Source organism: Pterocles gutturalis, unplaced genomic scaffold (genome assembly GCF_000699245.1).
Source record: "Pterocles gutturalis isolate BGI_N339 unplaced genomic scaffold, ASM69924v1 scaffold37824, whole genome shotgun sequence".
Lineage (NCBI taxonomy): Eukaryota > Metazoa > Chordata > Aves > Pterocliformes > Pteroclidae > Pterocles > Pterocles gutturalis.
The window spans coordinates 1-25,221 of NW_010134579.1; the positions used below are offsets into that span (position 1 = coordinate 1).

The 25,221-nt window shown below is 43.1% G+C and overlaps 1 protein-coding gene across 1 annotated transcript; it reads left to right on the forward strand.

The window, feature by feature from the left end:
• The first annotated feature begins 4,193 nt into the window (after positions 1 to 4,193).
• PDE9A (phosphodiesterase 9A) lies at positions 4,194 to 25,080 on the forward strand. The gene is made up of 12 exons (XM_010081637.1): positions 4,194 to 4,272; positions 8,303 to 8,384; positions 10,702 to 10,776; positions 13,905 to 13,991; positions 17,096 to 17,200; positions 18,328 to 18,410; positions 19,293 to 19,449; positions 20,649 to 20,762; positions 21,381 to 21,485; positions 22,965 to 23,093; positions 23,284 to 23,379; positions 25,030 to 25,080. Exons 1-12 carry the CDS (start codon positions 4,241 to 4,243, stop codon positions 25,078 to 25,080), a joined length of 1,116 nt encoding a protein of 371 aa, XP_010079939.1. The 5' UTR covers positions 4,194 to 4,240.
• The last annotated feature ends 141 nt before the right edge of the window (positions 25,081 to 25,221 follow it).

The window sequence follows — 25,221 nt, forward strand, 5'->3', positions numbered from 1 at the left end:
CCTCCCCCTGCCCCCCGCGGTGACACCCCACGTCTCTGCACAGGCACCCCCTGCAAAACAGCCCCCCCAGCACGCCTGGGGCCTAGCGCTCGCTGCTGCATTTTGTAATTAATTGCAGGAGGGTAACGCAGCTAACATTAGATATTTGCAGAGGTCAAACACATGGTCTTGCAGAGTGACTTTCTCCTTTCAGAAATGCATTTACTGCGTGTGAAGCAGTCGGGTCGGTTCGGAGACCTGGCTGCATTTCTGCTCAGTGTCATGTCGCACACCTCCTTCTGCTGGGAAAGGGCCCAGAGAGGGACGGGGCCTTTCCCCTCAGCACACGTGCACGCTATGCCTGCAGCACAAATACAGCGCGAATACAGCCGAAGCATCCATAAACAGGCGGCGTAGCACGTGCTGAAATACAGCCAGAGGGTGCGTCTTGTTGTCTCACCAGGCGGTGATTTCTGGGCTGCAGACACGGGGGTTCACCCCTCGCTGGCCGTATGGCCTGGCAGACTACTAGGCTGCACTGATTTCCTTGCTTGTTCAGTGTGTTAACAGTAACACAGCCGTATTCAGTAACCGTGCAACAAACAAGTTCATCTGGTCAAAGAGCTCCTTTTCTGGGTTTTTTGATCATCCTGCCCCACCCCCAGGCAGCATCTGACATGTTGTTTTTCAGTATATTATGGAGAACACAGGTCCCAGAAAGGCAGGGAAGGGGTATGAATGGTCACCCAGCACCGTTTTGACACCAAAGGCGACATCCTCGCTGATATGCAGCATTTAAGTCAGGAGTGGGCAGAGTCTTCCCCAGAACTACCGCTGCAGCAAGCACTTTCTCACTAGAGCTGGCTGGGGGAAAAAAAGTTTATGGTTCATGGAAGAAGTTGTTTTCTTGAAATTTCCCCCGAACAGAAGCTACTTTGACCCTGCAGCTGCTCAGTGAGACTGATGCTTATGTCAGCAGGGAGAGGAAAAAATGTCCTTATTCAAAGAGCAGCTGCAGGGGAACCTCCCCCAGGGGCCACCCCAGCCCCAGGCTCCCGGTGCAGTGGGAGCCCCCTGGTGACATCCACGGAGGGGGCACCCTGCCAGCATGCCTACCCCCAGCACAGACCCCGGGTAGCAATCCTTCCCACTCTGCTTGGCTGCAGTTTACCCAAGGCTCTGCTAATTTATTCTTTTGTCCAAAAGAAAAAAAGAAAAAACTCAGTCACTCTTCATTTTCCGTGAAACTTCCGACCAACTCCAGTCCTCAGGGCTGAATGCCACAGACTGGGGCAAATGAGGCAAGCATTCCTGTGGGTCTTCCTATCCCCTTGGCAGCCCAGGCGAGCCCCTATCCCAGCCAGGTAGGGGCTGCTTTCAGCCACTGGCTCTCCCCAGTGACCCCCCAGGACCCTCTGCTGCACCTTGCACACACACGCTGCCTGTCAGCACTGGCGGCTTGTGCTGGTGGAGGGAGATAATTAAATTTTTGCATTTATAATGAATATTTGAATGTCACTGCCAGCAGGGAAGAGTTTTGCACTTGCACTCTCCAGAACTTTATTGCTGGTTTAGGGAAGGCAGCGCACCCAGAGCTGCTGTGCCGTGTAGGTGAACTGAATTCACTGGTCCCCAGATGAGGCTTCTTTCTGTAAGTGCGTCTCACCACTGATGGAAATAGCAGGAGATGTAGCAATCTGCTGCCATTCTGCCTGAGCGCTCATGATCCCATCTCCAGCAGCCTCAGCCTGTGGGAAGGAGCTCCCTGGGTTGCCTGTCTACAAGTGCACCCATCTGCTCAAAATTGGACTTCCAGAATTTGCAACACAGCCAAATCTGAAACATTTTAAAATAATCTCAGGCTTTCAGGTTTAAAAAGCAAACTGTGAGAGAAAGGGAGTGTGCAGCCTTCATACTCGAGCTGGGGCTCCCAGAAGTTGCTTTAAACTGTGTTTGGGTCCTGGATTCAGCCCAAGGATTTCTTTAGACAGCACGGGGTTTTCAGGAGGTATTTCTTGCTGCAGAATAATATAATGGGCCTTTAATCAGTGCACATGATAAGGCCATTTATCATTTGCAAGCCAAATGCAAAAAGAACTGTGCTTTTGTTCTGCCTTTTCTCCTACCTCCTTTGGAGATCCCTTATCTACCCCTTTCACATATAATCTCCAGATTTCTTCCCCAGAGGGGATGTGTGTGTGGGGAAAAGTGCTCATGACAGAGCTACATCTGCACCTCACATAGAACATTCTCAGCTTCCTTCCAGTTACTGTCTGGGGACCGCATCACAGAGATGTATTTTCAAGGAGACAAATCTTTTAACTGATTTTTAAATCCCATCTAAAGCTTGTGACTTCCCCTTGGAAAATGTGTCCACTCAGGACAAGCACTGGCAATGCTCTGTCCCATGGCTTGACTTACTCTGCTCCAGTGTTTGCACAGCAGCCCGCACATGAATAAGGAAGCTGGCAAAAACCTTGTACAATTTGTAAGGATCTCACATCTACCTTAAGAAAATAATTATGTAAATTTTCTGCTCCCCTGGAGAGGTTTTGGAAGAAAACTAAAGAGATGCAATACAAAAAAATGCTCAGGGCTGCCATTTTGCACCATAACTCTTCTTCTCTCTGCAGTTGTCTGCCCCACTACCCTGCCTGTCTGATAACTCTGCTTTGCTCCTTCTGCTGTAAATAAGCCCCGGACACCATTTTGATAGCTTGGCAAATGGGCTACCCACGAACTTCTCCTGGGTGAATGCACTGGGGTGGAACATAGAAGCAGAGGGCCTGCAGGTCAGCTGCATCTGATTCATAGGCAGTTGAACTGAGTACCCAAAAAAAGTGCAGCCAGATATCCAGAATTAAGATACTGAATAAGCAGGACAGCATCTTGCCTGTAACATCACGTTGTGGTCACCCAAAGGAATTGCTTGTAGCAATGCTAGGCAAAAATCCCCATTAATCTGGAAATGGGTTCTTTAAGTGCAGGGTATCCCTGTGATCAAGTGTAAATCAAAACCCTTTCCTTTTCCTCTCCTAATAGTGGCATTTTGGACTCAGTTCGTGTAGCGCTCTGTTTTTCCCCTTTCCGAGTTCCAGCACAAATCTTTGTTGTTACTAGCATAAAGAAAACAAAACTGAGATGTCTGCTTGTCTACGGAGCCGTGCCCTTCCAAGGCAGTTTTTTATCGCCTACATGCTACCCTTCAGATAGCTGTGATTTTGACTATTATTTTCTAAGAAAGTGACTGAATACTGATTGTACGATTGCATGTTCCCTAGAGTTCCCTGAACCACAAATTGTCTGTGCAAACAGTGAGTTCAGTAAACAAACGAGCTGTGAAATGATTGCATATAAATGACGTGTACTTAATAAATGATGCTGTATTATGTCCTTGAGTATGCTGATAGTTCAATGAGAGGGAAAGAAAAGGGAGAATATTCCCATACTCACGCTGCGTTAGGTTCTCACAGCTACGTGGGATGAAGTGCATTGCTGCGAAACAGGCAATCAAACTTCTTGCCTTGTGGCTCTCATAATTACATACAGAGGGGGAATATAGGATTTTTTGTGCCGCATGCAGAAATAACCTTTGATTACAGAATTGATTGGCAAAAAGAAGTGACAGATCTTCAATACCAAAAAAAAAAAAAAAAGAAACCAATCATTAGAGCAAAACTTTTCAACATTTCTCTCTCTCTTGCATTCTTACTTCAGTTTCTCTGTATCTAGCAATGCCTCTCAGAGCTCCTTAATGCTCTGCACGAACTTTCAAATTAAAACCTTTTATCTTAATGGGAATTCTAAGCCTACTGGGACGTGTTTGCCTAGCTGCACTTATCATCCCATCACTGGAGAGATTTTTTGCTCAGGATTTCCTTTGATTCGTGCTCTACAGCAGAGAAGTGGAGGCACCAGAACAGCTGACTGCTGCTAACAATTGTGGAAAAGCTGAGACGTTACAGCCGTTCTGTGAATTAAAATACTGTAGCTATTATCTAAAATTGGCAGCGGAGAATTCCTATGGGTTTTCAAGATATATCACTTTGGCAGCACCTGCATATATGAGAACTGGGGCAGACTGTAAGATCTTGCTGGCTCACTGGATAACCCCACTGTTAAAGCCCTTTGAAATTTTGCACAATTGTGAAATGAGATCCTTCGACTTTTGCCATGGTAACACCCCCGTTGTTTTCCTTTGTTGACAGTGGAAGGCCTGAAAGTAGTGGAGATTGAGAAATGCAAGAGCGACATTAAAAAGATGAGGGAGGAAATGGCAGCAAGAAGCAGCAGGTAAGTTCTGCTTTGGACCTAACCAAAGAAATAAGCATCTGGCTTCAAATCCTAATGCAGTATTTCCGTAGAATTTAGTTACTTTCTGGGCTTAGAAGTAAAGGCACAAGGGAACCAATAACCATTAAGGACAGTGACTTTAATTTAAACTTTTTAAGAATTACATCCATTCATCAGTTAAAACAGGTCAGGCCACTGGAATAGAGAAAAAGGTCTTGAAACAGAGAGTTCTTTTTCACCATACAGAATGGGAATTCTTCATCCCAATTTACTGGGGGAGAGGGAATGGGAAAAGAACTTCTGCATAGTGTGGTGTTTGGTTGGGAACTAGCTAACACTCAAATCAGCTCCAATATATTCTGGTAAAATATCAAATAAATACGTAACAGTTCTTCTAATTATGATCTCATGCTATTATAAAACATCCATTTCAAATTCAACAAGAAATTGGGAATTTACTTTCTAATGCAAGGGCTCACTGATTGTGAAGCTTGGTTTTGCTGTAATTAAAACAACAGCAGAAAAAATTGCATTTTGTATGGTAGGTGGTCTCAGCTGGAGAGTCTGCCCCCTGTGTCACTGAAATGCCCTATTAGGACAAACAAATCGTCACTGTGAGATTATGAATACTTCTGGGAAGGTTACTGAAGCAGGATATACCATGTTGCTCAAAGTGTGAGTGAAGGGGATTTTTCTCAGCAAATATAACTTTGCTATCTTGACCGCCTCTCTCTTTTTCTTCATTTGGGGTCAAATTCTCTGACTTTTAAACAAAGCTATTTCCTATTGAGGGCAATGGGAGATTTCTAAAAGAATCAGGCTTCATAATAACTCACTTTTATACATTTTGCTATCCAAATATGTCAGGAAGCACAGTGTTAATACTGTTAAGTCTATGGCCAAATTCAGCTGTCATACTAGCATAAATGCAAAGTGACGTTATTAACCTCAGATCAGCTCCAGATTTATACCAGTAGGATGGATTGCAGTTTGCCCTGTGACTTGCAGCATTTCTTGTTCAGGTGTGTGAGGAAATCTCATTAGAAAAATTAGAGCCCAGATTGGCAGTAAAAGCAAAAACATGTATGCTGATTTGTGCTAGGTGTGATGTGAATAACGTGTGTGCCTGTGCATGTGTCTTTACTTGTCCTCAGCTGTTGTAGGGAGCTGGGAGAGCTGCATGTATAAGCGTAGTGATGCATAGGCAGATAAGGAATTAAAACAAAAAAAAAGAAGTTATAGCAACTTCATGTTTGCCCAGTTGCCACCAAACGTATCAGGACGTAGGAGACTGTCCCAGCAGCAGCCGTGACTCATTCCTATTCCAGATCTTGTCACCTTACCGTCTACATTTTGTAGCATAAACAGCAATCTGTTAACAAGAAAAACAGGAATGTGGAGTGCTATGTCTGCCCAGAGCAGCCAGCTCCAGCTGAGGTGTCGTCTTCACCAGGGGCTTGCAGTGAGATATGACAGCCACCAAAACCCAGAGACCAGGATGGATTCTGGAAAGCTGTGGTAAAAACTGGTGCAGTGCTCAGCAGCAGGTAGTGCTGGACACAGATGCCCAAGCTAGCTCTCTCTGGGCTCACACTGCATAGCTGCTTTTGCTGAAGCAGGAGCCTAATCTGGTCTGCTCAGCATCGCTTTTTGCCATATCAGTGTGGCAGCTACCTGTCACATCTTTTCTTGGTTGCCTCAAGCTGCATCTTCCTCCTCCTTGCACAAAATTCTGCCCATGATTATCTGTACCCCAAGGGCTTGGGTCTCAAAACAGCAGCTAGATTTCCAGGTTCAGCATATAACCAGGGCTGGCTACTCTTTTTGCTATGAGTGAGGAGAGGATGCTCCTCCGTGGCTGGCCATTAAGAGGGACCCCACAGGGAGCTGCTGAGGAATAAGCTGTGGTTCCCTGTTCCCAAACGACCACAGCTCTGCAGCTGTGCCACTAGTCCCCAGTGACTCCAGCCTAGGGGTGCTTAAGAGCAGCTGAGCAAGCTCTCCCCCATTGGTGTGAGATATGTGCATGCCATGGGGTGTACAGAGGCATCCCAGGGCAAATGGAAATAGTTTTGCTCCTATTTAAACTTGCCATCCCTGGTGCAATGTCATTTGCTAGCTAATGCGTTACTGTTACAATTAGAGATCACATCTAAGTTTAATTAATGTATGTGAGTGCATATATTCCTTCAGTAATATCGCAGTGTACACAGCTGTATTCTTGTATGTTTACATATTCTTACATTTGCTGTTACTTTACCAAACAACAGAGTAAGGATGAACAGCGAGGTTTATAAAAGTCATTATACATGCACAGTGAATTGTGCATCTCTCCTTCTCAGAAGAGCAAAGCAGCCCCACTTCCATCCCCTCAAATTGCTTTTTTTTGCTAGTCTGCTTTTTGTGCTCACCACTGGCAGATGCTGATAACATCATAGAGTCATTTAAAATCATTATCATTTGCAGATACTGTTTTACATTTGTAAAGGTCTGATGCATCCTGGCTCTGGTGTGTTCCCCAGTGTGGTAGGATGAAGGCTTCGATGTCTTACTACAGCTGGGAATTATGGATAGTTGGCTGACCCTCAGCTAACCCTGGCAGCCAGCTCCAATTAGGGCAAGGAATGCCCCAATCTCACTATTTTTATCCTAGTAATAGCCCTCACAGTGGAGTTTGGAGGAAACAGCTTTAGAAACGATTAAGGCAGCTTTTCAGCAACTGAGTATCTCCTTAAACCAGGCAGGAAAAGGCAGCTGGTTGAAACCAGCTGACCACCATGAACTATAAGATGACATGACTTTCTCGGGATTCAGACAACACCATCAGAAATAAGAGCAGATATCAATGTTAAGAGGCAAAAAGATAAGAGACCTGGACCAATTCCCAACAGAGAAGAGAAGTACTAAAAAGAGATGCAAGACAGAATATGCAAAATACTTTAAAAAGGGAAAAATAAAGTTAATGGAATACTTTGGTTGGCTTCTTTTGCGGGGTTTCTTTTAGCTTCATTTAGCAGGAGTCTTGAAAGATGAGAAAGGATAATCCAAGCATTAGGACTACAGGGATAAATGCAAAATGCAAGCAGGTCAGCCTCACATAAGAGTTATAGAAATCCATGTGACCTGACCAGCTACCTGGGAAACACATGCTAAATTGATGTATCATGATTGCCATGAGTGACACCACAGAGCTCTTAGTTTTATTGTGCTCCCTGTGGCTGTAAGGCAAGGGAGCTGCTCTTTCACTGCAGTGCAGCAGACCTCAATGTTCCGCAAAGGCTGTAAGGCTGGTGTGCACCTCCCACTGTCATGGCCCTCTGCTCAGATGGGATAGCATCAGCTTCACTCTTCAGCATGCAGGAAGGAAGAGCAGATAACTGGCAGTGGGTGCTGGTGTTAACCAGGCAAGTGTTAAATACCTGTAATTGCTGGCAGCAGCTCCCTTCCTTCAGGACCAGGGAGCCAAGCAGGCTGTGTCTGCTGAGCCTGTGCCTCACTGGTGTTGTCCAGCCTGACGGGCAGCAGGCAAGATGATCATGCCATCAAAACAGATGGTCTTACCCAAGATTTTACAAGGCCTGGAGCTGGGCTGCAATAAGCCATTGGCTCAGTGGGTGCCTGCACTAGTAAATAAGCACAGGTGTGCCAGTGTCCACACTCGGTGTGGCCCCTGGCAGGGCTCTGCCATCCTTGGACAACTGTGCCTGCCATGGACAGCAAGCTGCTCACTGAAAGGAAAGTTCCTTGGTTTAAATAGAAGTGATTGGGTAGCCATGGATACATGCCTGAAGACAGACGCTCCTTGCTTGAATTCAAATAGATGCAGAAGGGCTGATGGGGGTGTCACAAAAGGGGAGAAAATCCTAAAGAGGGTCACACTTTTAAAGAATTTGAGCAACACCAGATTAGAAAGGGAGAGGGTGGGGAGTGGGCCGAACGATGCCTACTGAGAGACCAGAGTACTTCCGGCATTTTTTGAGGCACTGTGGTTCTGCTCCCACAATGTTAAGAGCTGAATATTTCATTTCAGGACTAACTGTCCCTGCAAGTACAGCTTTTTGGATGAAAACAAGAGGCCGACTCCCCGACGGGATGTACCATCCTACCCAAAGGTACCATGCAATACTTGCTCTTCCCAGAATGCTACCACGTGCTTGCCATCCTGACAAGTGCTGGTTTACAGTGCATGACTCCCTAGCCATCTGCCTCCTAGTTATTCTAAGTCCAGGGCCTGATCCAAAATCCCCGGAAGCCAATGGAAAAAAGCTGTCGTTGCCTGTGGTGACTTAAAGTTGGATCCTCAGTAGTTTTTAATACTTGAAAGATCATTAGTGTTTGAAATGTTAATGAACATTTTGCATTCGTCAACATTTAATGCTCTTTTGTCTAGTTATATTTGTTTATTCTCCATGCTCATATCAAACAATCAAAAATAGCCTATAATATTGTACTCTGCTTGAAAATAGTGCTGCTGCCTGTTTTCTCCTGATAGATTATTTTTTAATTTAAAAAGTAATTTATGGGGATGCTTCACCTAGGGAAACAAAGAGAAAATGCGACATTGGATTCTCTCCAGAATGATTCATTGTCCCTGTGAAAATGAGGTAGTGTATTTGCTAGAGAAAACAGTACTGCTTGAAGAAAAATGTCTACTGGGCAAGTACAAGTACAAATCCAAGTGATGAATGAGGCTGGAACCATGAAGCACACAGGATCTTTGGTCCTAGCACCAGCAGTGTTTGCCCACAGGAATTACTCAAAGCTACCAGGTTATGTCTGCTCAGTGCCCAGCTCACGCCTTGACAAAACACCAGCTCACACATGTGTAAATTGTAGGTTAACAATGGGCATCTGCTTGCACATATCAAAGCTGTCTCAGCCACTCTGGAGTTCATGTGGTCCCATGTGATGCAGATGTATGATATGGACATGCATGCTTGCATATTTGTTTTCAGAGCCTTACAAAGCAATAACTTATAAGTTCTGCTGTTTATTCTGCTCTGCCTAGCAAAAGCCACTGCCTCTGAAGCAGACATCATGAGACTTACATTTCTTTTAATTATCTTTTGCCCAAGAGGCTTGTGCTCCTAACACTAACATGTTTTTGCAACACATCAGTCCTAAACAAGATTTTTTCCCTTGATATGTATACATGTCAGATCAAACTTTGATGTACTGCTATGATACTAGGATCTTGAATTAACAAGTGCTATGAATAGTTGTGCTAACTGACTGCAAAGTAGACTGGTAGCATGTATTTCTGTTTTATCCCTAGACCAAAGCTCATAGGTGTTTTGGGCTTAGGAGTTTCGGTTCTGTTTGACAGATTTGCAAAATTTGTTATCAGTTGTCAGGTGCTGGATTTGTCCAATGTCAGTAAAGGCAGGAAGTGATGAGTACACTGGAAAGAGATGTCATTACAATACTGTGATCAAATAACAAATCTGTACTGCTAATTCAGAGTTTTCTTGCAGAATGCCATATTAAATGTACATTATATATGCAAATGCAAAAATCATTGCCTTCTCAAGAAGGAAAATTCATCTTCAGTGTTATTCTCCCTTGGATAAAGTATCAACAATTTGATGGTTCAGAAAATTTCATTCACCTGCTCAGTACAGACAGCCATGGTAAAGGGGCCAATTGAAGCTACAAGGTTTTTGTGCCCCAGAAAAGACTCTGATCAATAGAGTCTTGAAAAGATTAATTGGTAGAGTCCACGTCTCTCCTGGTCTTTTAACCATCCACATTCCTTTTTTTCATTTTGTCTACAAATCGTAACTGGCCTGTGAGCTTGATTTTGTTTTAAGCCTCTGAGCGTAATGACAAAAAATCACTTGAATCTTGCAGGCTGACAATCCATTTGAGAATGTGGGCGTTCTTGAAAAAATACTCAAAATGAGAGCATAAATCATCTGAAAGTAAATATATCATAGCCACCAGCTAATTTAACACTATAAGCGTAGAAACTTCACATCATCCAGCCGTGACTGGCTGCATCAAATGTTGCTGGTGCTCTGCAGGCAGCAGAACCAGTGCATCCGGGGACAGTTCTGTGCCCTGTGCCCTTTATATCCCCATGCTGGATTACCCACAAACCCATCCATAACACCTCTGCTCTCCTCCCTTTTCTCCCAAACCCTCCACCTCCCTGCTCTGCAAGGATCTCCACCGATCAGTGGCAGGCAGTGAGCAGCCTGGGGGCTTGCTGCCCGCCAGGCGTGGGCATCCTGGTGTGACCATGAGCAGCTGGTGGGGAGGGTTAGGAGGGTTGAGCAGGCAGAGGGAGAGATCAGTTACTCTCTTCTTGGGAAATATGGCTAAACCCTTTGTGAATGGAACCCCAGGAGTCCCAAGGACATGCCAATAGCAGGTCCCATGCCAGGGTTGGGGGACCCTTACTTATGCCAACTGCCTTTTTGTCTGCAGTACATGCTGTCCCAGGAGACCATTGAAGCACTTCGGAAACCAACCTTTGATGTCTGGCTATGGGAGCCCAATGAGGTAAGGATGCCATGTTAGCTTAGTTAGCCCTTTCTGAGAGCCAACAAGGCCAGTAGAGCCCTTGGAGATGGTCTGCAGGGTTTTTCCCATTTTCTGCCCCTTATTCTCTATACTTTTTCTTTTCATACCACACCAGAAAACACTACTTTTTCCTGACAGATGCCAGATAGATTATGCTGATTGCCATATCTTCACTCCTCTTTATTTTTTCCTTAACCTCTTCCTAGTAATGTCCCACAACAACCGGTCAACTGGTGCACTATCATTACTGCCGCATGGGTTCTCTTGTGCCATTTTATCTGAACAAATCAGTCCCTAGCAAAGTGTATGCTTAAGCACTCATCAATAACTTTGCTCAAATCAATAAAGCAGCGTGCTGCTGTGTGAAGCCAGGCAGAGGTGCATGCATTGATTCACACCCTTTTAGGCAAGGGTTTTTCTGCAGTGCATTACAAAGAGGTTACAAAGCTGCATGCATAGCCTGTTAGCATTTTCTTATTCCTTCATTTTCTTATTTTTCTTACTGCTATTGCTATTTTTCTTATTGCTATTTGTATTATTCATTATTCGTCACTTGTATTGCAGAGGGTTCTGGAAGGCCCATATGTAAATCTCTGCAGAAACATAAAGGAGGATGTTTCTGTAATGGCCATCTTATAATATAATGTAAAACTAGATTCAGCCAAATCTCACCTAGGAAAAATGTAAGGGAGAACAGGACTAAACCAGGATTTTATTGTTGGAGTTTTCGCAAGGGAAGGATTGCGTGGTTCTAGCATTACCCCCTGCAGCAATCACCTTAGTTACCTTCTCAATCAGATATTATGCATTACAAGAGTCATTCTGGCTCAGTACCTGTAAATCAACATGACAAGGAAAAATACCCCATACCCCACCCACAGTAACAGCATATTTCCTTCAGGATATTTAATCTGGCTGTTAGAGTAACAGAAGGACTCTCTGGTGGCTTTAGTCCATCTCCCATTCACACAGACTGCCAGAGCTTCCCTCCTGCAGTCCGTGCCAAGCTGAGGCTGGTGCTCTGCAGTTACTGCTCCCTCTCCAGCCCCTCTCCTCTGTACCATGGCCATACAAATGCTTAGGCAAAATGGCTCGCACTCAGCTTTTGAATGCCTATCAGGTCTTTACCGGCAAGAGAGAATTATGACCTGCCAGGTGGACCATAACACTGCTGGCTCATTGTTGTTTTGACTATTCAGAAAGAATAGGGAGAGACAAAAACCATTATCCATGGATTCTTGTGTGCTGAGGCATAGTATTTTAGCACAGTAACTCATTCAGAAACACTATATGGTGGCATGAACGAGGCGAACGAGGCTAACAAGAGGGTGTGGAGATTAGACATGCCCTGCAAGGAGTAGTGCTGCTCAGAAATACGATACCGCACAAGCTCTAGTGAGCTGAGCACCATATGGATTTATCTCACCTTTTTAGCTCTGGTTTATGTTTACAAAGAATATTGCAATTCTGTCAGTGCTTGTTTAGCAATAAGCATTTGCCCACGTGCTCAATGTGGGGCAGGCAGGTTATAAATCATATTCTTCTGTAAGCAAATTAATAACGTGCTCTGCAGCATTTCAATAAACAGAGCTGTGCAGAAAGCTTGCGTTCTCTTTCTCAAATGCCCACTCACTTTCAACCCTCAGAAGTGTCCAATATTCAAGCTTTTGCTGTTGACCAAGAAAGCTAAAAATGAAAACTGAGATTCTCATGTGTTCAAGGGCAGGAGCTTTGGGACTCAGAGTCACCTTGCCACTCACCCAAAGCTCTCCTGGCAACAGCTGGAGGGAGACAGGCATTTCTGATTGTAGTTCAGCCCTTCTGGATCAAGTTTGTTGTCTCAGAGAGTCTTTTCTGAAACTATTGCAAAACATATATTCTGCCTTAGGGACTAGGAACAAGACAAGGTGGTCTTCAGCAAAATGCTGTCCGTGTGATCTGAGGACAATTCAGCTCGTGACACTGTCCCTCAAGTCTTGCAGGAAAGTCTCTTTCTTCCTATTTGGATGGCTCAAAACCAGACCCCTTGTTACTGTATGAACTATGTATATTCCCTGAAGAAATGTGAAGTCTCATTAGATGAAATCACTTTTCTGGAGTGTTTTTAAGAGCCTAAATAGCAGAAAACTAACTAAAAATGTCTCCAAGGCCATATTTGTGACATTACACTCATCATGTTAAAACCCATGAATCAGTCTACAGTCTAAAAACTGCATCTGCTAATATAATGGCTGCATTTCATCCCCTGCAGATTTTGCCTTCAGAAATGGGAATGCAGATAGATAAACTCCTGAACTCCTGGAAGACATAATTTCTGGCTGGTGGTAACTGCCAAGTGCCCAGGCACATAAGATTATCAATACCTTTCTTTTACAATATTTTCAAACCCAGGAGATAAACTGGGAGTGGTAGTGATAAACTATCTGCATCCCCCTTCCTACCTCAGAGCAGATGTTGTGTCAAAAGTGCAGCTTGCCTTTGCATTTCAGCTATTGGGATTCATAGTTGCAGTTTATGGGAACAGATGTTCACAAACCTGCTGCATTCTTGTAGGGTTATAATGGGACATCTTTTGTTAAACAAGAAGTCTTGAGTTAAGATAGTAGAGTTAGGAACTCATGAGAAGTCATAAAGAAAGTAGATATTGACACATACGTAGAATAAATGTTTCTTTAAGGATTTCTTATTTTCTGCTGTCGTTTTCTATACAGCTAGGGCCTTGGGAGTCAGTGGATAAACTCCCACTGATTTCATTAAGCATTGGAACATATCCCAGCTGAACTGGAAAAATGACAATATTTTTTTGTGAGAAGGAATTGCCATGATACACATGAATCACAATTACTAAAGAGAGTTGGTGTGATTCAAAGCCCTGCAAAAAACCTATGAAGTCAATAGTGATCAGTCTACTTCAAAAAGCTTTCAGAACCTCTCTGTCTCCCCTCTTGCACTGTCTTTAATCATGCAATCTTTGAACATCTTTCTTTCATCTTAACAAGAGGGTTCTGCAATTTTTTGGTGCTTACAAGGAGGAAATTCAGCCTGAAATGTATTGTAAAGTGAAGTGATATTTACCAAGCCAATAACCTATCTGTTCCTGGCTGCAGATGCTGAGTTGTTTGGAACATATGTACCATGATCTTGGGTTGGTAAAAGACTTCAACATCAATCCTATCACATTAAAGAGGTGGTTGGTAAGTATTTTAAATTACTGATATTTGCAATGCAGAAATCATTTAGTTATGGAGTTACTTTGACTCCTGTGACTAATCCCACTGAAAGCAGTCAATCTATATAAATTCTTAAAATGTAAGTACTTCAGCAAATGTTTGCATTTTTGTGGTAACAGATGACATTTTTTAAACTGTTTTACATTTGTCTGCTGAGCTTTCTATTACTGAAAGCAGTTCATTTCTGGTGAATGTTCTTGGTACTTCATGTAAATGGAGACAAGACAAGTGTCTTCAGATATGGTGAAAAAAAAGCCAGTACATACAATAATCATTAGATGTGCTAAATCACAGGGAGTAAAAGAGCAAGGCAGGCAGGAAATGAAATTGCTGAGAAGTTAAATTGTTTTATTGCCTTTGTTTTTAATGTTGAGCATGTTGCAGAGATGCAAGACATGATAAAGATGAGATCATGCCAAAACTAAGATGTCTAAAGAAGAAACATTGGCATATTTAAAAATCATTAAGTTATGAGGTCCAAGGGAGACCATAAGAAATAATTTGCTGAAAAGATGAAGAATATATTGGCTTTCTAAGAAAAACCCATCACATTCCTAGAGAACTGTAGAACAGTAAATATTTTACCTGTTGTTTAAAAAAGGATCTAGGGATAGCCTGAAGAATTATAGTTAGTAAATCCTACATCTCTGCCTGCCAAATTGAAACAATAATTAAAAACATCAAGATGTGAAGTTCATTATAGAGATGTTTCATATGATTCCTGCAGTGAATAATTATGTCTCATTAATCTCTTCTAATTACCTGAAGAGTATGCACAGAATAGAGGGAACCATTTTACATGATTGATGTAGACTCCCAGAAAGGCCTGAACAAATTCCACAAATTCAGAAGATGGGTAGAATACACAAAGCAAAACATTGGATTCTTCATATCACAAAGTACAGCAAGAGCAAAAAAGCACCTGGGCACCAGCATACACAGGGCAGTGACTGTCACTGCTTGGTGTGCTGCTGCTGGCTGAAGCTAACAAGAGATTAGGCTGATTAGAGACTGGAATAAGGGATAAAATGGGTTACCAATGTTACCATGTCTCCATGGAAGGCATAAGGCTCAGCTGGAATTTATGCTTAGTCATTTTAGAAAAATTGTATGACTACATTAAAGGAGATATACAAAATGATCGAGACCTTGGAAATCTATTCCCAAAGAAGGCAGATGAAAAGCTCAGTATTGTTGACCTTAGAAAGCAGCTGAACAGAAGGGGTGGAGTGAAACCCAATACAATCAAGGCTAGCACAGAGTAGATAAAACAGAAAATTTCCTCCTCCTGTCTCACAGCCTGAGAACATGGGAAACCAGGTGATATGTCAACACACAACAACATGCCACCCACACACATTACTGCAGGCAGCTTCCTGCTAGCTTGTATCTCCAAGTAATTTGTTACCACTAGCATTTAAGAGAGCCTTGTTCTGAATGAGAGGAGCTTATTATGTATTTTCTACGAAGGTAAGACAGGATGAGATTTCCTTTCTTAAACACTAGCTTCACATAAATAAAGATGCTTTTACATAGCCTCAAGGACTCTGCTTCAAACTGTACTACCCCAGGAACACCACATGGACACCACTCTGAACGTTAAGTGGGTGAGAAAAAGCCACTTCATGCATATGCTTGCTTTCTTGCTCCCACATCCACTGGCTACAGAAATGTTTCAGAAAGGGGAGGAAAGGATGACTAATACAATCCAGTCACTCTGGCCCTTCAGTGCTCAGAGTCAGGAGTTCCCTGGGATGCTCTGGGCTCCACTGATGGATGTATACATTACATCCGTGCAGTGTTGTACGGTGCCTGGGCATGACAACAGTGTCAGTGTGGAGGCTGTGAGATACCACCCACCACCCATGTGCCTGGCTGTCAACTCATATTGTGCCATTAGTTATTAATTTTAAAATAATGTAACACATTTCTAAAGTCCTTGTGGCAGAATAATCTGAACAGCTTTTGCAATGAAGCCCACAAATATTGAATAAGCATGGAAAACCCACAGTTCTCTTGACCTCATCCAGAGCTTTCTAGAAGTCAGGTCTCATGCTGAAGGGTTTGATCCTGATGGGGCTTGAGGACTCTTGAAGTAAATTCACAATTTAGCTGGAGAAGGGTCACAAATTCCATCCATGTCATTAATTCAGGCTTAGTAATTGAAGCACGTGCGTAAGAGCTTTCTAGGATCCGGGCTACGGAGGATTCAGCAGAAGGGGTCCAGCAATGCTGCTGATGCTTCGCTGTTTTGTGAAGGACAGGGTACCGAAGGCTATCCAGTGCATTGGAAGAATGACTGGCATGTGTTAACGCAACTGTGCCAGCTTCACTCACCTAAGCCTGGCTGACAGTAGCGAGGACACATGGAAAAACGAGCTTTAGCTTGCATTTGTAATGAGAGCACATTGCCAGGATCTGTAGAAGGTTAAAACACACAAAAATCAGTCTCATGTGCCTATATGCTAAATCTCTCCCATGCTGCCTAGCACAGGAAATCCAAACAGGTATTCTAGTGTGTGCATTCAACATTCTTCACTTTGCCGAGCAACACATTCCAAAGTGCCACCTCTGAGCATCTGCAAATGAAATAACAAATATATTTCAGCTTTGAAGATTTCAAAGCTGCAATTTGCATTCAGCAAGAGAGGGGAATGGGGACGTACTTTGAGTTGTTTACACATCCCGAAGTCACCGTTTAACCACCGCAAGGTTTGAAATACAAATTCAGGATGAGAGCACTGAGTGCTATTTCAAGACTGAGATGCACTTCCAGCCGTGCTGGGATGTGTACTCATTGCTAGCTGCTGTGAGAGAGAAGTTGGTATGAGCTTTACCTGCTGACAAATTCTTGAAAGTCAGTAATCTCTCACCCTTCCCTAGGAAGGCAGAGAGGGTCAAGAGGGCCTTGTGCTGTCCCTCTGTCCTAGCAGAAAATAATAGTGGGCTCCATAGGACTCCTGTAGGGATATACAGTGCTTCCAGGGTGGCTGGGAAGCATATGTAATCACGTTTTTATAAAGAAGGAGTTCTTCTGTCTCTGACTGCTTCATTCACTCTCTCTGCAGCTGTGTATTCATGACAATTACAGAAACAACCCCTTTCATAATTTCCGACACTGCTTCTGCGTGACCCAGATGATGTACAGCATGATCTCGCTCTGCAACCTCCAGGTACATCCCCCCCACCTCAATAGTATCACTCCATTTTCCATCATGGGGCACATGTTCATCCACCGAGCACCACGACACCTCTGCCACTTTTCTTGCAAAACAAGCCACCAGCTTGCTAGCAAGTGATGAGCTTTGCAGTACCTGCACTTGCTGAGTCCCTGGGGAGAGGAGGAGAGATGTTGCACTTCAGCCTCTGGCTGCCTGCTCAGCCATCCCATCCCAGACCCCAGGCACCTACACAGCTCTCTGAGGCTGCTGGGAAGCTACCTTTCCCTCCTGGATATCCCCAATTCGTACACTGAAGATCTTTTGACACTCTGATAGCATGAAACATCTACGAATCAGACCCAAAAGCCTACTGAATTATGATCTGTGGATATGTTCTTCATCTGTGATACAAAATATTCCCACAAGAGGTTTTCTCCAAATCTGTGCTTTCAGCCAGGTGACCTACTGCAAATAATGCCTTGCATGTACTATATGCAAGATTCACTTTGTCCAAAATTATAGGCATAATTTATTTTCATTGACTGGATAACCTGTGTTTATATATTCATTTCATTTCTGCACAAACCAGATTTTATTCAGTTAAAAACCCCCTTTCTTCTCCATAGTTACACATCTCAGTAACTGGCGTAAGTCTATTTTTTTGCCAATAAGAGTATGAAGAAAAACTTCCTTTAAAGGAAGTTCATCCTATTCAGAAGCTTTGGGAACGCAACACTTAATTTTTCTCACTCTTCTCGTAACTGTAGTTAATGCAGAATGCAATGGCAACTACGCTATCTTCCAGCCCCCCCTTAACTAATCAGGGTGGTCAAATGACTTGTAAGAGACTGTACTAATATCTCAGTGCTTTTATATGACCTCTGCAGTAATAGCAATTTTGAAGCAAATTGCCTCCTCTGAGCTGCTGTTATTTAATGCAACAAAGGCAAGTCTGAGTCATTTTTACTGGAAGGGAGTGCCTTCTCCAATGAAGTAAATTCATCTATGGAAAAATACTTCATTTTGCTCAGATTCACATTTCTCTAAAAAGTATACGTGGGTGTTTTTCACTTCTTTTCATTTATTGGGATAGAGGAAGTAGAAATCATAATACTACATTACTGTTTCGTATTTTGTAGGATAAATTTTCCCAAATTGACATCTTGATTCTCATGACTGCAGCAGTATGCCATGACTTGGACCATCCAGGCTATAACAATACGTAAGTCTCTCTCTTGCTTTCTCTTTCCTTAAAATTTATTGGGAAGCTAATACCAGCTGGCATTTTTGGTAGATCAGGTTTTCCTTTTCACAGCTTGAGCTGGCCATGACCTTCCCCCAAGGCCCTGCTGTTCATTCACACATGGGCCAAGGAAGAGCTTCATGCAAAAAACTCAGGTCTGGGTTGGGGCTGCCAGCTGTCCTTTGCTGTCCTTTTGTAAGGAAAATGCTGCTTCTGATTTCTATTCCAACACTCCCCCACTCCTGAGAGAACAAGGTAAAATGTTTTACAGCTGAGAGAGAGGGCATAAATGATTATAGCTCCATTGACTGAAATGGAATAATTACACTAAAATGCAAAGCGTGATTTAAGTTACACATTATTTCATAATTATAAATCATGAAGTGCATGTTATGCTATTTATTATCACGTGAGGAAATTAGAATTGCTGACCCATGAACACTTTTGTGTGCACATGTGTGTGTGTGAAAAAGAGAGAGAGAGAGAATCTAATTTATTTGTAGACATTCATTAAATAAGGGCAAAACATAATTCTGACTGGGGTCAGTGAGAATCTCTCCACTGACATTAGTGGGTGTTGAATGAAGCCCAGACAGTTCCTTCCATGTTTGTTCTGTGTAATTTTAAGCTACAGAGACTTGATAAAAAATTTGTTTAAAAACCTACAGGGGAATAGTGCCTGAGATGATATTAAAGTAATATCTGTCTTCTCTAGAAATCTGATTTAGTATTAACAATTAAAAAAAAAACCCTGCAGCTAATTGAATAAGTATTGAAAATAATGTAAATAAAAGTAAGCAGCATTGTTTAGAGCAGCTGCTGTGTGTCTGCAGGAGTTCTCATTGTTTTTCTTCACATCAGTTATCAGATAAATGCACGAACTGAGCTTGCGGTACGCTACAATGACATTTCCCCACTGGAGAACCACCACTGTGCTGTGGCTTTCCAGATCATTTCCCAGCCAGAATACAACATTTTCTCCAATGTCGACCAGGACCAATTCAAACAGATAAGACAGGTATGAGTGCTGCTCCCATCTGTGTTGTACAAACTGTTCCTGAAGATGTAAGCAGACACAGACTTCCCTGCTGTACAATGCGAGTGAATCACTCTCCCTGGAGAGAAGGACTGAGAAAGCCCCTCACACTGGAAGGATCCAAGAGGGATTCTTGGAAAATTTCCACAGCAGCACTCCCTAGGATGTCTTGCTGAGAAATAATGAGTACATCCTGACTATTAAAGTCTATGACATTTTTGGGGGTAGATATTTTTGGGGGTAGATATTTGTATTATTGAAGGAGCCAATTAGCTCTAACTGGGAAAAGGATTAAGCTCTCATGGCAGAATTTCATGCTGTAAGAGAACATTGTATTAATTTTAACAGGGGCTTCAAAATGGGAAAAGATTTACAACAGCAGAGCACTTATACTGTTGGAAGAGGCTCTAGTGGACTGGGACTCATCACAATTATCTCTGAGAGAGCGAACAATGCTAAAATTCCCATTAGAGCACTAAGGGCCATAAATGTAGGCTTAGTTTCCACATTACACCTTCCTTACACACCAAATGAAAAAGCAGACCAATGTAAGGTCTCAGATACCAGTCTGGCTGGAGCGATTGATTCTGCCAATGCATGGGAAGCAGGCATAGGCCCAAAATGCATAAATGTATATGAAAACCCACAACTTTAACCACGTTTTGCCATCATAAACTCTGCCTAGCAGGAGGATATAGAGCTCCTAACGCATTGGCTGCATCGGGGTATTTTAAAGCCCTTAATCCAAGGAGGATGAGCACAGAGGACATCCACATCTACTGATCTTTGTCTCTTCCCATGGCCACTGAGAGTCAGCAGCAAAACCTATAGTGCTTTCCAAGAAGCCAGAAGTGGATCTTGGCAAACAGATTGTGACTTTTAACATCCTGTTGTACAGTTCTTTTTTCCACAATTAGTCAATCAGAACAGAAAAACCTCAATGCCTCTGAACTATCACACCAGCGTTACAGATCAATCCAACCATGATCTTCATATACCATGAACTCTTTACAACCCTCTTGCAGTTTGCTTGGCAGTTTCAAGTCAGAAACTTCCCCTTTCAGTGTTAACAATGTAATGCATCTGAGGCTTTTTGTTTGTAAGAAAGACCTACTTTGCTCTGCAATAGTAAACTTTGTAAAGACTGTCAAGTTAATATGTGAACATGTTTTCTTTACTAGGGGATAATTACATTAATCCTGGCTACAGACATGGCGAGACATACAGAAATACTGGACTCTTTCAAGGAAAAAATGGAAAATTTTGATTACTCAAATGAAGAACACATGACCTGTGTAAGGAGGTTTTGTAGATTATTATTTTTCTGTGCATAGTGTGTAAACTTGTAGATTAACATTCATTTGTTTAAAAACCAAGATTCAATATATGTTATCAAAAACGAATCCTTCCTACATCCTCTGCTCCACTAAAAAGAATTAAAATTTGGAAGTGCTGTATACAAAACAGATTATTCCAGCTTTAGAAATCCTGGAGTCCCATCAAGAAAAAAAATATTTACTGTATTAGGATACAAATTCTTATTGCTCATTACTGTGCGGCAAAAGGTATCCATGAGAGTACAAACTCTAGTCTCCTCTACTTCCTAATCCAGTCATCTGTCATGGTCATTTGTCGCTGAATCTCTTCATGCAGCAGATAAGCGCACATCCCACTGTGACACATCCCACTGCTACAGACAGGGAAACCGAGGCAGAGAGGGGATAAGTGGTTTACACAGGGTAACTGAGAGAGTGGAAGAGAATCCAGATTATTTAAAACCTCTGATGTAATCCTAAACCCATCCTTTCTATTTGAAAACATTGCCTCACATTGCATTATAAAGACACAGGTTCTGGATAGGGGGGAAATTGCTGGCAATAAGACTGCAGTATTAAAGTGTTATCCTCTTTCAGCTGAAGATGGTACTGATAAAATGCTGTGATATCTCCAATGAAGTCCGTCCGATGGAAGTAGCGGAGCCCTGGGTAGATTGCTTACTTGAGGAATATTTTATGCAGGTAAGAATGAGGGAGAGATACAGTTGCACAAATTGCTGCTCTTCCTGAATCCCACCTCAGGTACAGGTGCTCTGCTGTCTGACAGCCCAGTCTAGCTCTAGGATGGAAAGGCTTCTTTTACAGAAAGCAGGAGAAGCTTTTCTGACATAGCAAGAAAAGCTGTTCAGAAAGCAAGTGAATGCAATTGGCTGTAATTTGTAGGTGAAAGACAATAGCAGCCTAGGAATCCTCATGCTAGCAGATTGAAGCTTGTTCTCTGTGAAGTGTCTGCCTTGCAAGTTTGTTTGACATATAAATGATTTTTAAGCCAAAAGGGCAAGAGCAGTGGCAAGAGACAGTTGTCAAGTAAATGATATCAAATATCACACAGGAACTAATTTAGATAAATTTTCACTGTGTGTGAACATCTACCTAAAGAGAAAGCAGATGACTTGTGACATGTGCAAAGTCATATTTAAGCTCCCCAGACCTCTGGTCCTCACTGGGTTCCCAGCTGGACACAGTTTCTGATTGCTTCAGAAAGGATCCCTGGAAGAGCAGCCGTCAGCTGCCTCCGGCACACAGGCTGAGCAGTGTGTACATGCTGCAGCAGTGGGATCTCCAGAGACACACAGCTGCAATGCTCTGAGGAGGAGATGCCAGACCTTTCTTGTGTGTTTTGTCTATACTTTGATAGGGTGCCTGCTGAGGAGGGCTCCTCACAAGAGACAGGCACCTTGGATGATGTGTCAGAAACACTCCTAGCTCACTGCATCTGCAGCTTTTGACTCAAAATTACAGTATCTGTGTGCCTTACGGTTTTGGCCACCCAGCAAAAGCACAATGTTCTGAAAGACCCAATAATTGAGAGATAAAATCTGCTATGGGATATCTTTTTTTGCACACACAGTCTGTGACCTCCTTGCACATGAACCCACGTAGAAACAGTGAATTATGTGGTCAAGCAGGTGGCTTGGTAAACTCATTGCTGTCAGTGGAACTGTTCTCCATTGACCCAGCCAGCCAGAACTAGTTTTAATCATTAGTAAAAGAAGGATATGTAGTTTCTGGTTGAATACCCAAAAATAATCACTCTCTGGAGAATTATGAGGAAATCAAAGACCTATTCCTTCTCTTCCAGAGTGGCAAAAGCCATTACCACCATTCTGAATCCTCAGAAATATTTAACCTCACAAGTCCTATGCGTTTGCAAAGGGAAACAGGTGGCTTCGTTGTCCTGTAAGCCTGGACATGAACGCTTTCATGCCAGTACTGTGCAGATGTAACTGAACAGAGTTCTCTTTCTTCGGATGCTTGCTCTCAACAAAGCAGGATACATTGGCCTGAGGGAAGCATATTGCTATTCTGTGCTATCTTCAGATACCACTGAGATCTGTTTCAGAAGGCTACTGCTCTCTAGCTAGTGATCTGCTTGGTACATTAATCTCCTCACAGACTTCTAGCCGAGATTAATTTTTGTTAACACTGGTTTTGTTACAGAGCGACCGAGAAAAATCTGAGGGGCTTCCAGTAGCACCGTTCATGGACCGTGATAAAGTGACCAAGCCGACAGCACAGATTGGCTTCCTGAAGTTTGTTCTCATCCCCATGTTCGAAACAGTAACAAAGGTAAGTCACCTAAGGCCAAGAAGCAGAAGTGGGGGCATGCAGAGCTTCCATGTTTGCTCTGACAAGTGTTTAGTTAGCCAGAGAAATGGGGATGTACAGTTCACACCCTTCCTTTCAGCCTATTTCTATCATGTACAGGCTAATGAATACAAAAGGAAATTTGTATATTCTCTCTCTTGTTTTCATCTAGCTATTCCCAGAAGTGGAGGAGGTGATGCTCCAGCCCCTTTGGGAATCCAGGGACCGCTATGAGGAATTAAAACAGATAGATGATGCTATGAAAGAGGTAAGCTCTAAATATCTCTTTGATAAAGCAAACATTGAATAAGTCAAACATTATCATTTAATAGCAGTTTAATTCCAAAACAGTAGGAATGCTTACGGCATAATCATAATTATGAGAAACACTTTCATTACCTGGCTGGAGAAAGGTGTGTACCACAAGCCATGAGTGTGCACAAGAGCATGCCCTTGCAGAGTCCACCAGGCAGCACACAAGCAAGGCCATGGGAAGAGAGTTGCAGGAGAGGGACCTCGAGACAAAACCCAGAGATAAACACTTGAGAGGAGCATGTTAGCAAACACCTCTTCCTGGAGGGAGCTGCCTTCCCCTGGGAAGGAGTTAGCCTGGACTAGACTGCAGCAAAATGTCCTGGGGTTAGGCAGTTCAAGGCACTGTACCACAAATGCATAGATTTATTTTCTGGGAAGATGCTTCCACTCACGTGTCTATCATCAAGGATGTGCTTGAAATTTTATGAGGAATTACTCTCTCATATACAGCACCCAGCAGGATTAAACACGCAACCAACAAAGCCATTTCATGGCCCAGGCTCAGTGGGGACCTCCAGTTACAGAGTATCTCTCATTTTAACATACAAGGCTTAGGAGAGGTAGGCTATACATGTAACCACATGTGCTCTCTCTGGACACATCTTCATTGCCTGACAAGGCAGAGACCGAGGCCAGGCCCCGGGAGCGGTTGCCCCATGCCTGCAGTGCAGCAGCCACCGTGCTGGCCTGGCTCCCACAGCACCCTGCAGCCTACGACACGGGGCCTGCACGCCTTCTTTGCACGCCTCTTCGAGCGCTGCTTTTCCACGCTGAGGCAGACAACAAAACTTGCCCAAATGGCATCACAGTGTAGGGGTTTTTTGACATGAACAAATTTATCATGTAGACAGGATGCTATCAGTCACTCTGTCATTAAAATAAATTGGGAAGCACCCTGGAGCACTAGTTGTGCTGATATTGTTTGATATGTGGGACATGAAGGTTCATTCACTTGATCATCCCTGGCTGGATGGGGGGAATAGTAGATTTCTGGTATAGCTCCTACCTCCTCTCAAGTGCTTTGGAGGAAAAGCCCTTCAGCAGCACAAATACTAAGGCTGGTTAATCAAGGAGCTTTGAGGGCACTAAGTTATGAAGCAGAATAAAGTCTTTTAGGCATTCTTCAGTTTAGAGTGGAGCATTTCTCAAAGGAGGGAAGAAGAACTCAGATACGACTGCCAGACTTTCTATTCATGTTCCAAGTTGAGCTGAGATTTTACTTCTGATTTAGAGAAGCTGTCAAACTAGAAATTTTATACAAACTGATACAGGTTTAATTACAGTGTATTGGCACAAGAGGTCTTATGAAAATAGGAGCTGCCTGAATTCAGAAATATCCTGGAACAAGAGGAGTTAATAATCCTAAAGCCTATCACGGCAGATGATGAGAAGCACCAAGTTCTGTTTACTCAGGATATACATCCAGAGGTGTTTGGATTAAAACATGCCTGTGATATAGCAAGCTGCTGCCTATTATTTTCTAAGAAGTCTTGCACATGCCTTGTTGTTGGAGAGTTGTTGGAGAGTGTTCAACTCACAGCAGCAGTGGAAAGCAGCACTGTGTGAGTCAGGGGTATTAATCCTGCTTTGCTCTTCATTTCAGTTGCAGAAAAAGAAAAGTGAAAGTTTGACCACTGGCAGTACCGAAAAGTGAAACGAAAAAGCATTTGAGCAAAACATAAGCCCTAAGGTTATTCTGTTTTTGAGAAATCCTGTATTTGCCAAACAGACGTGGTGGCTACATCAAAATCCAACTTGAACCATGTACGTGGAGAGCTGGCAGGCCCAGAAGCAC

Excerpts from the sequence above, each read along its gene's own strand:
- PDE9A (XM_010081637.1), top strand. The coding sequence starts at position 4,241 with ATGAGGGAGGAAATGGCAGCAAGAAGCAGCAG. Across the intron at positions 8,385-10,701 it reads ATGTACCATCCTACCCAAAG|TACATGCTGTCCCAGGAGAC; the intron begins GTACCATGCAAT and ends TTTTGTCTGCAG. Across the intron at positions 21,486-22,964 it reads TTGAGGAATATTTTATGCAG|AGCGACCGAGAAAAATCTGA; the intron begins GTAAGAATGAGG and ends GTTTTGTTACAG.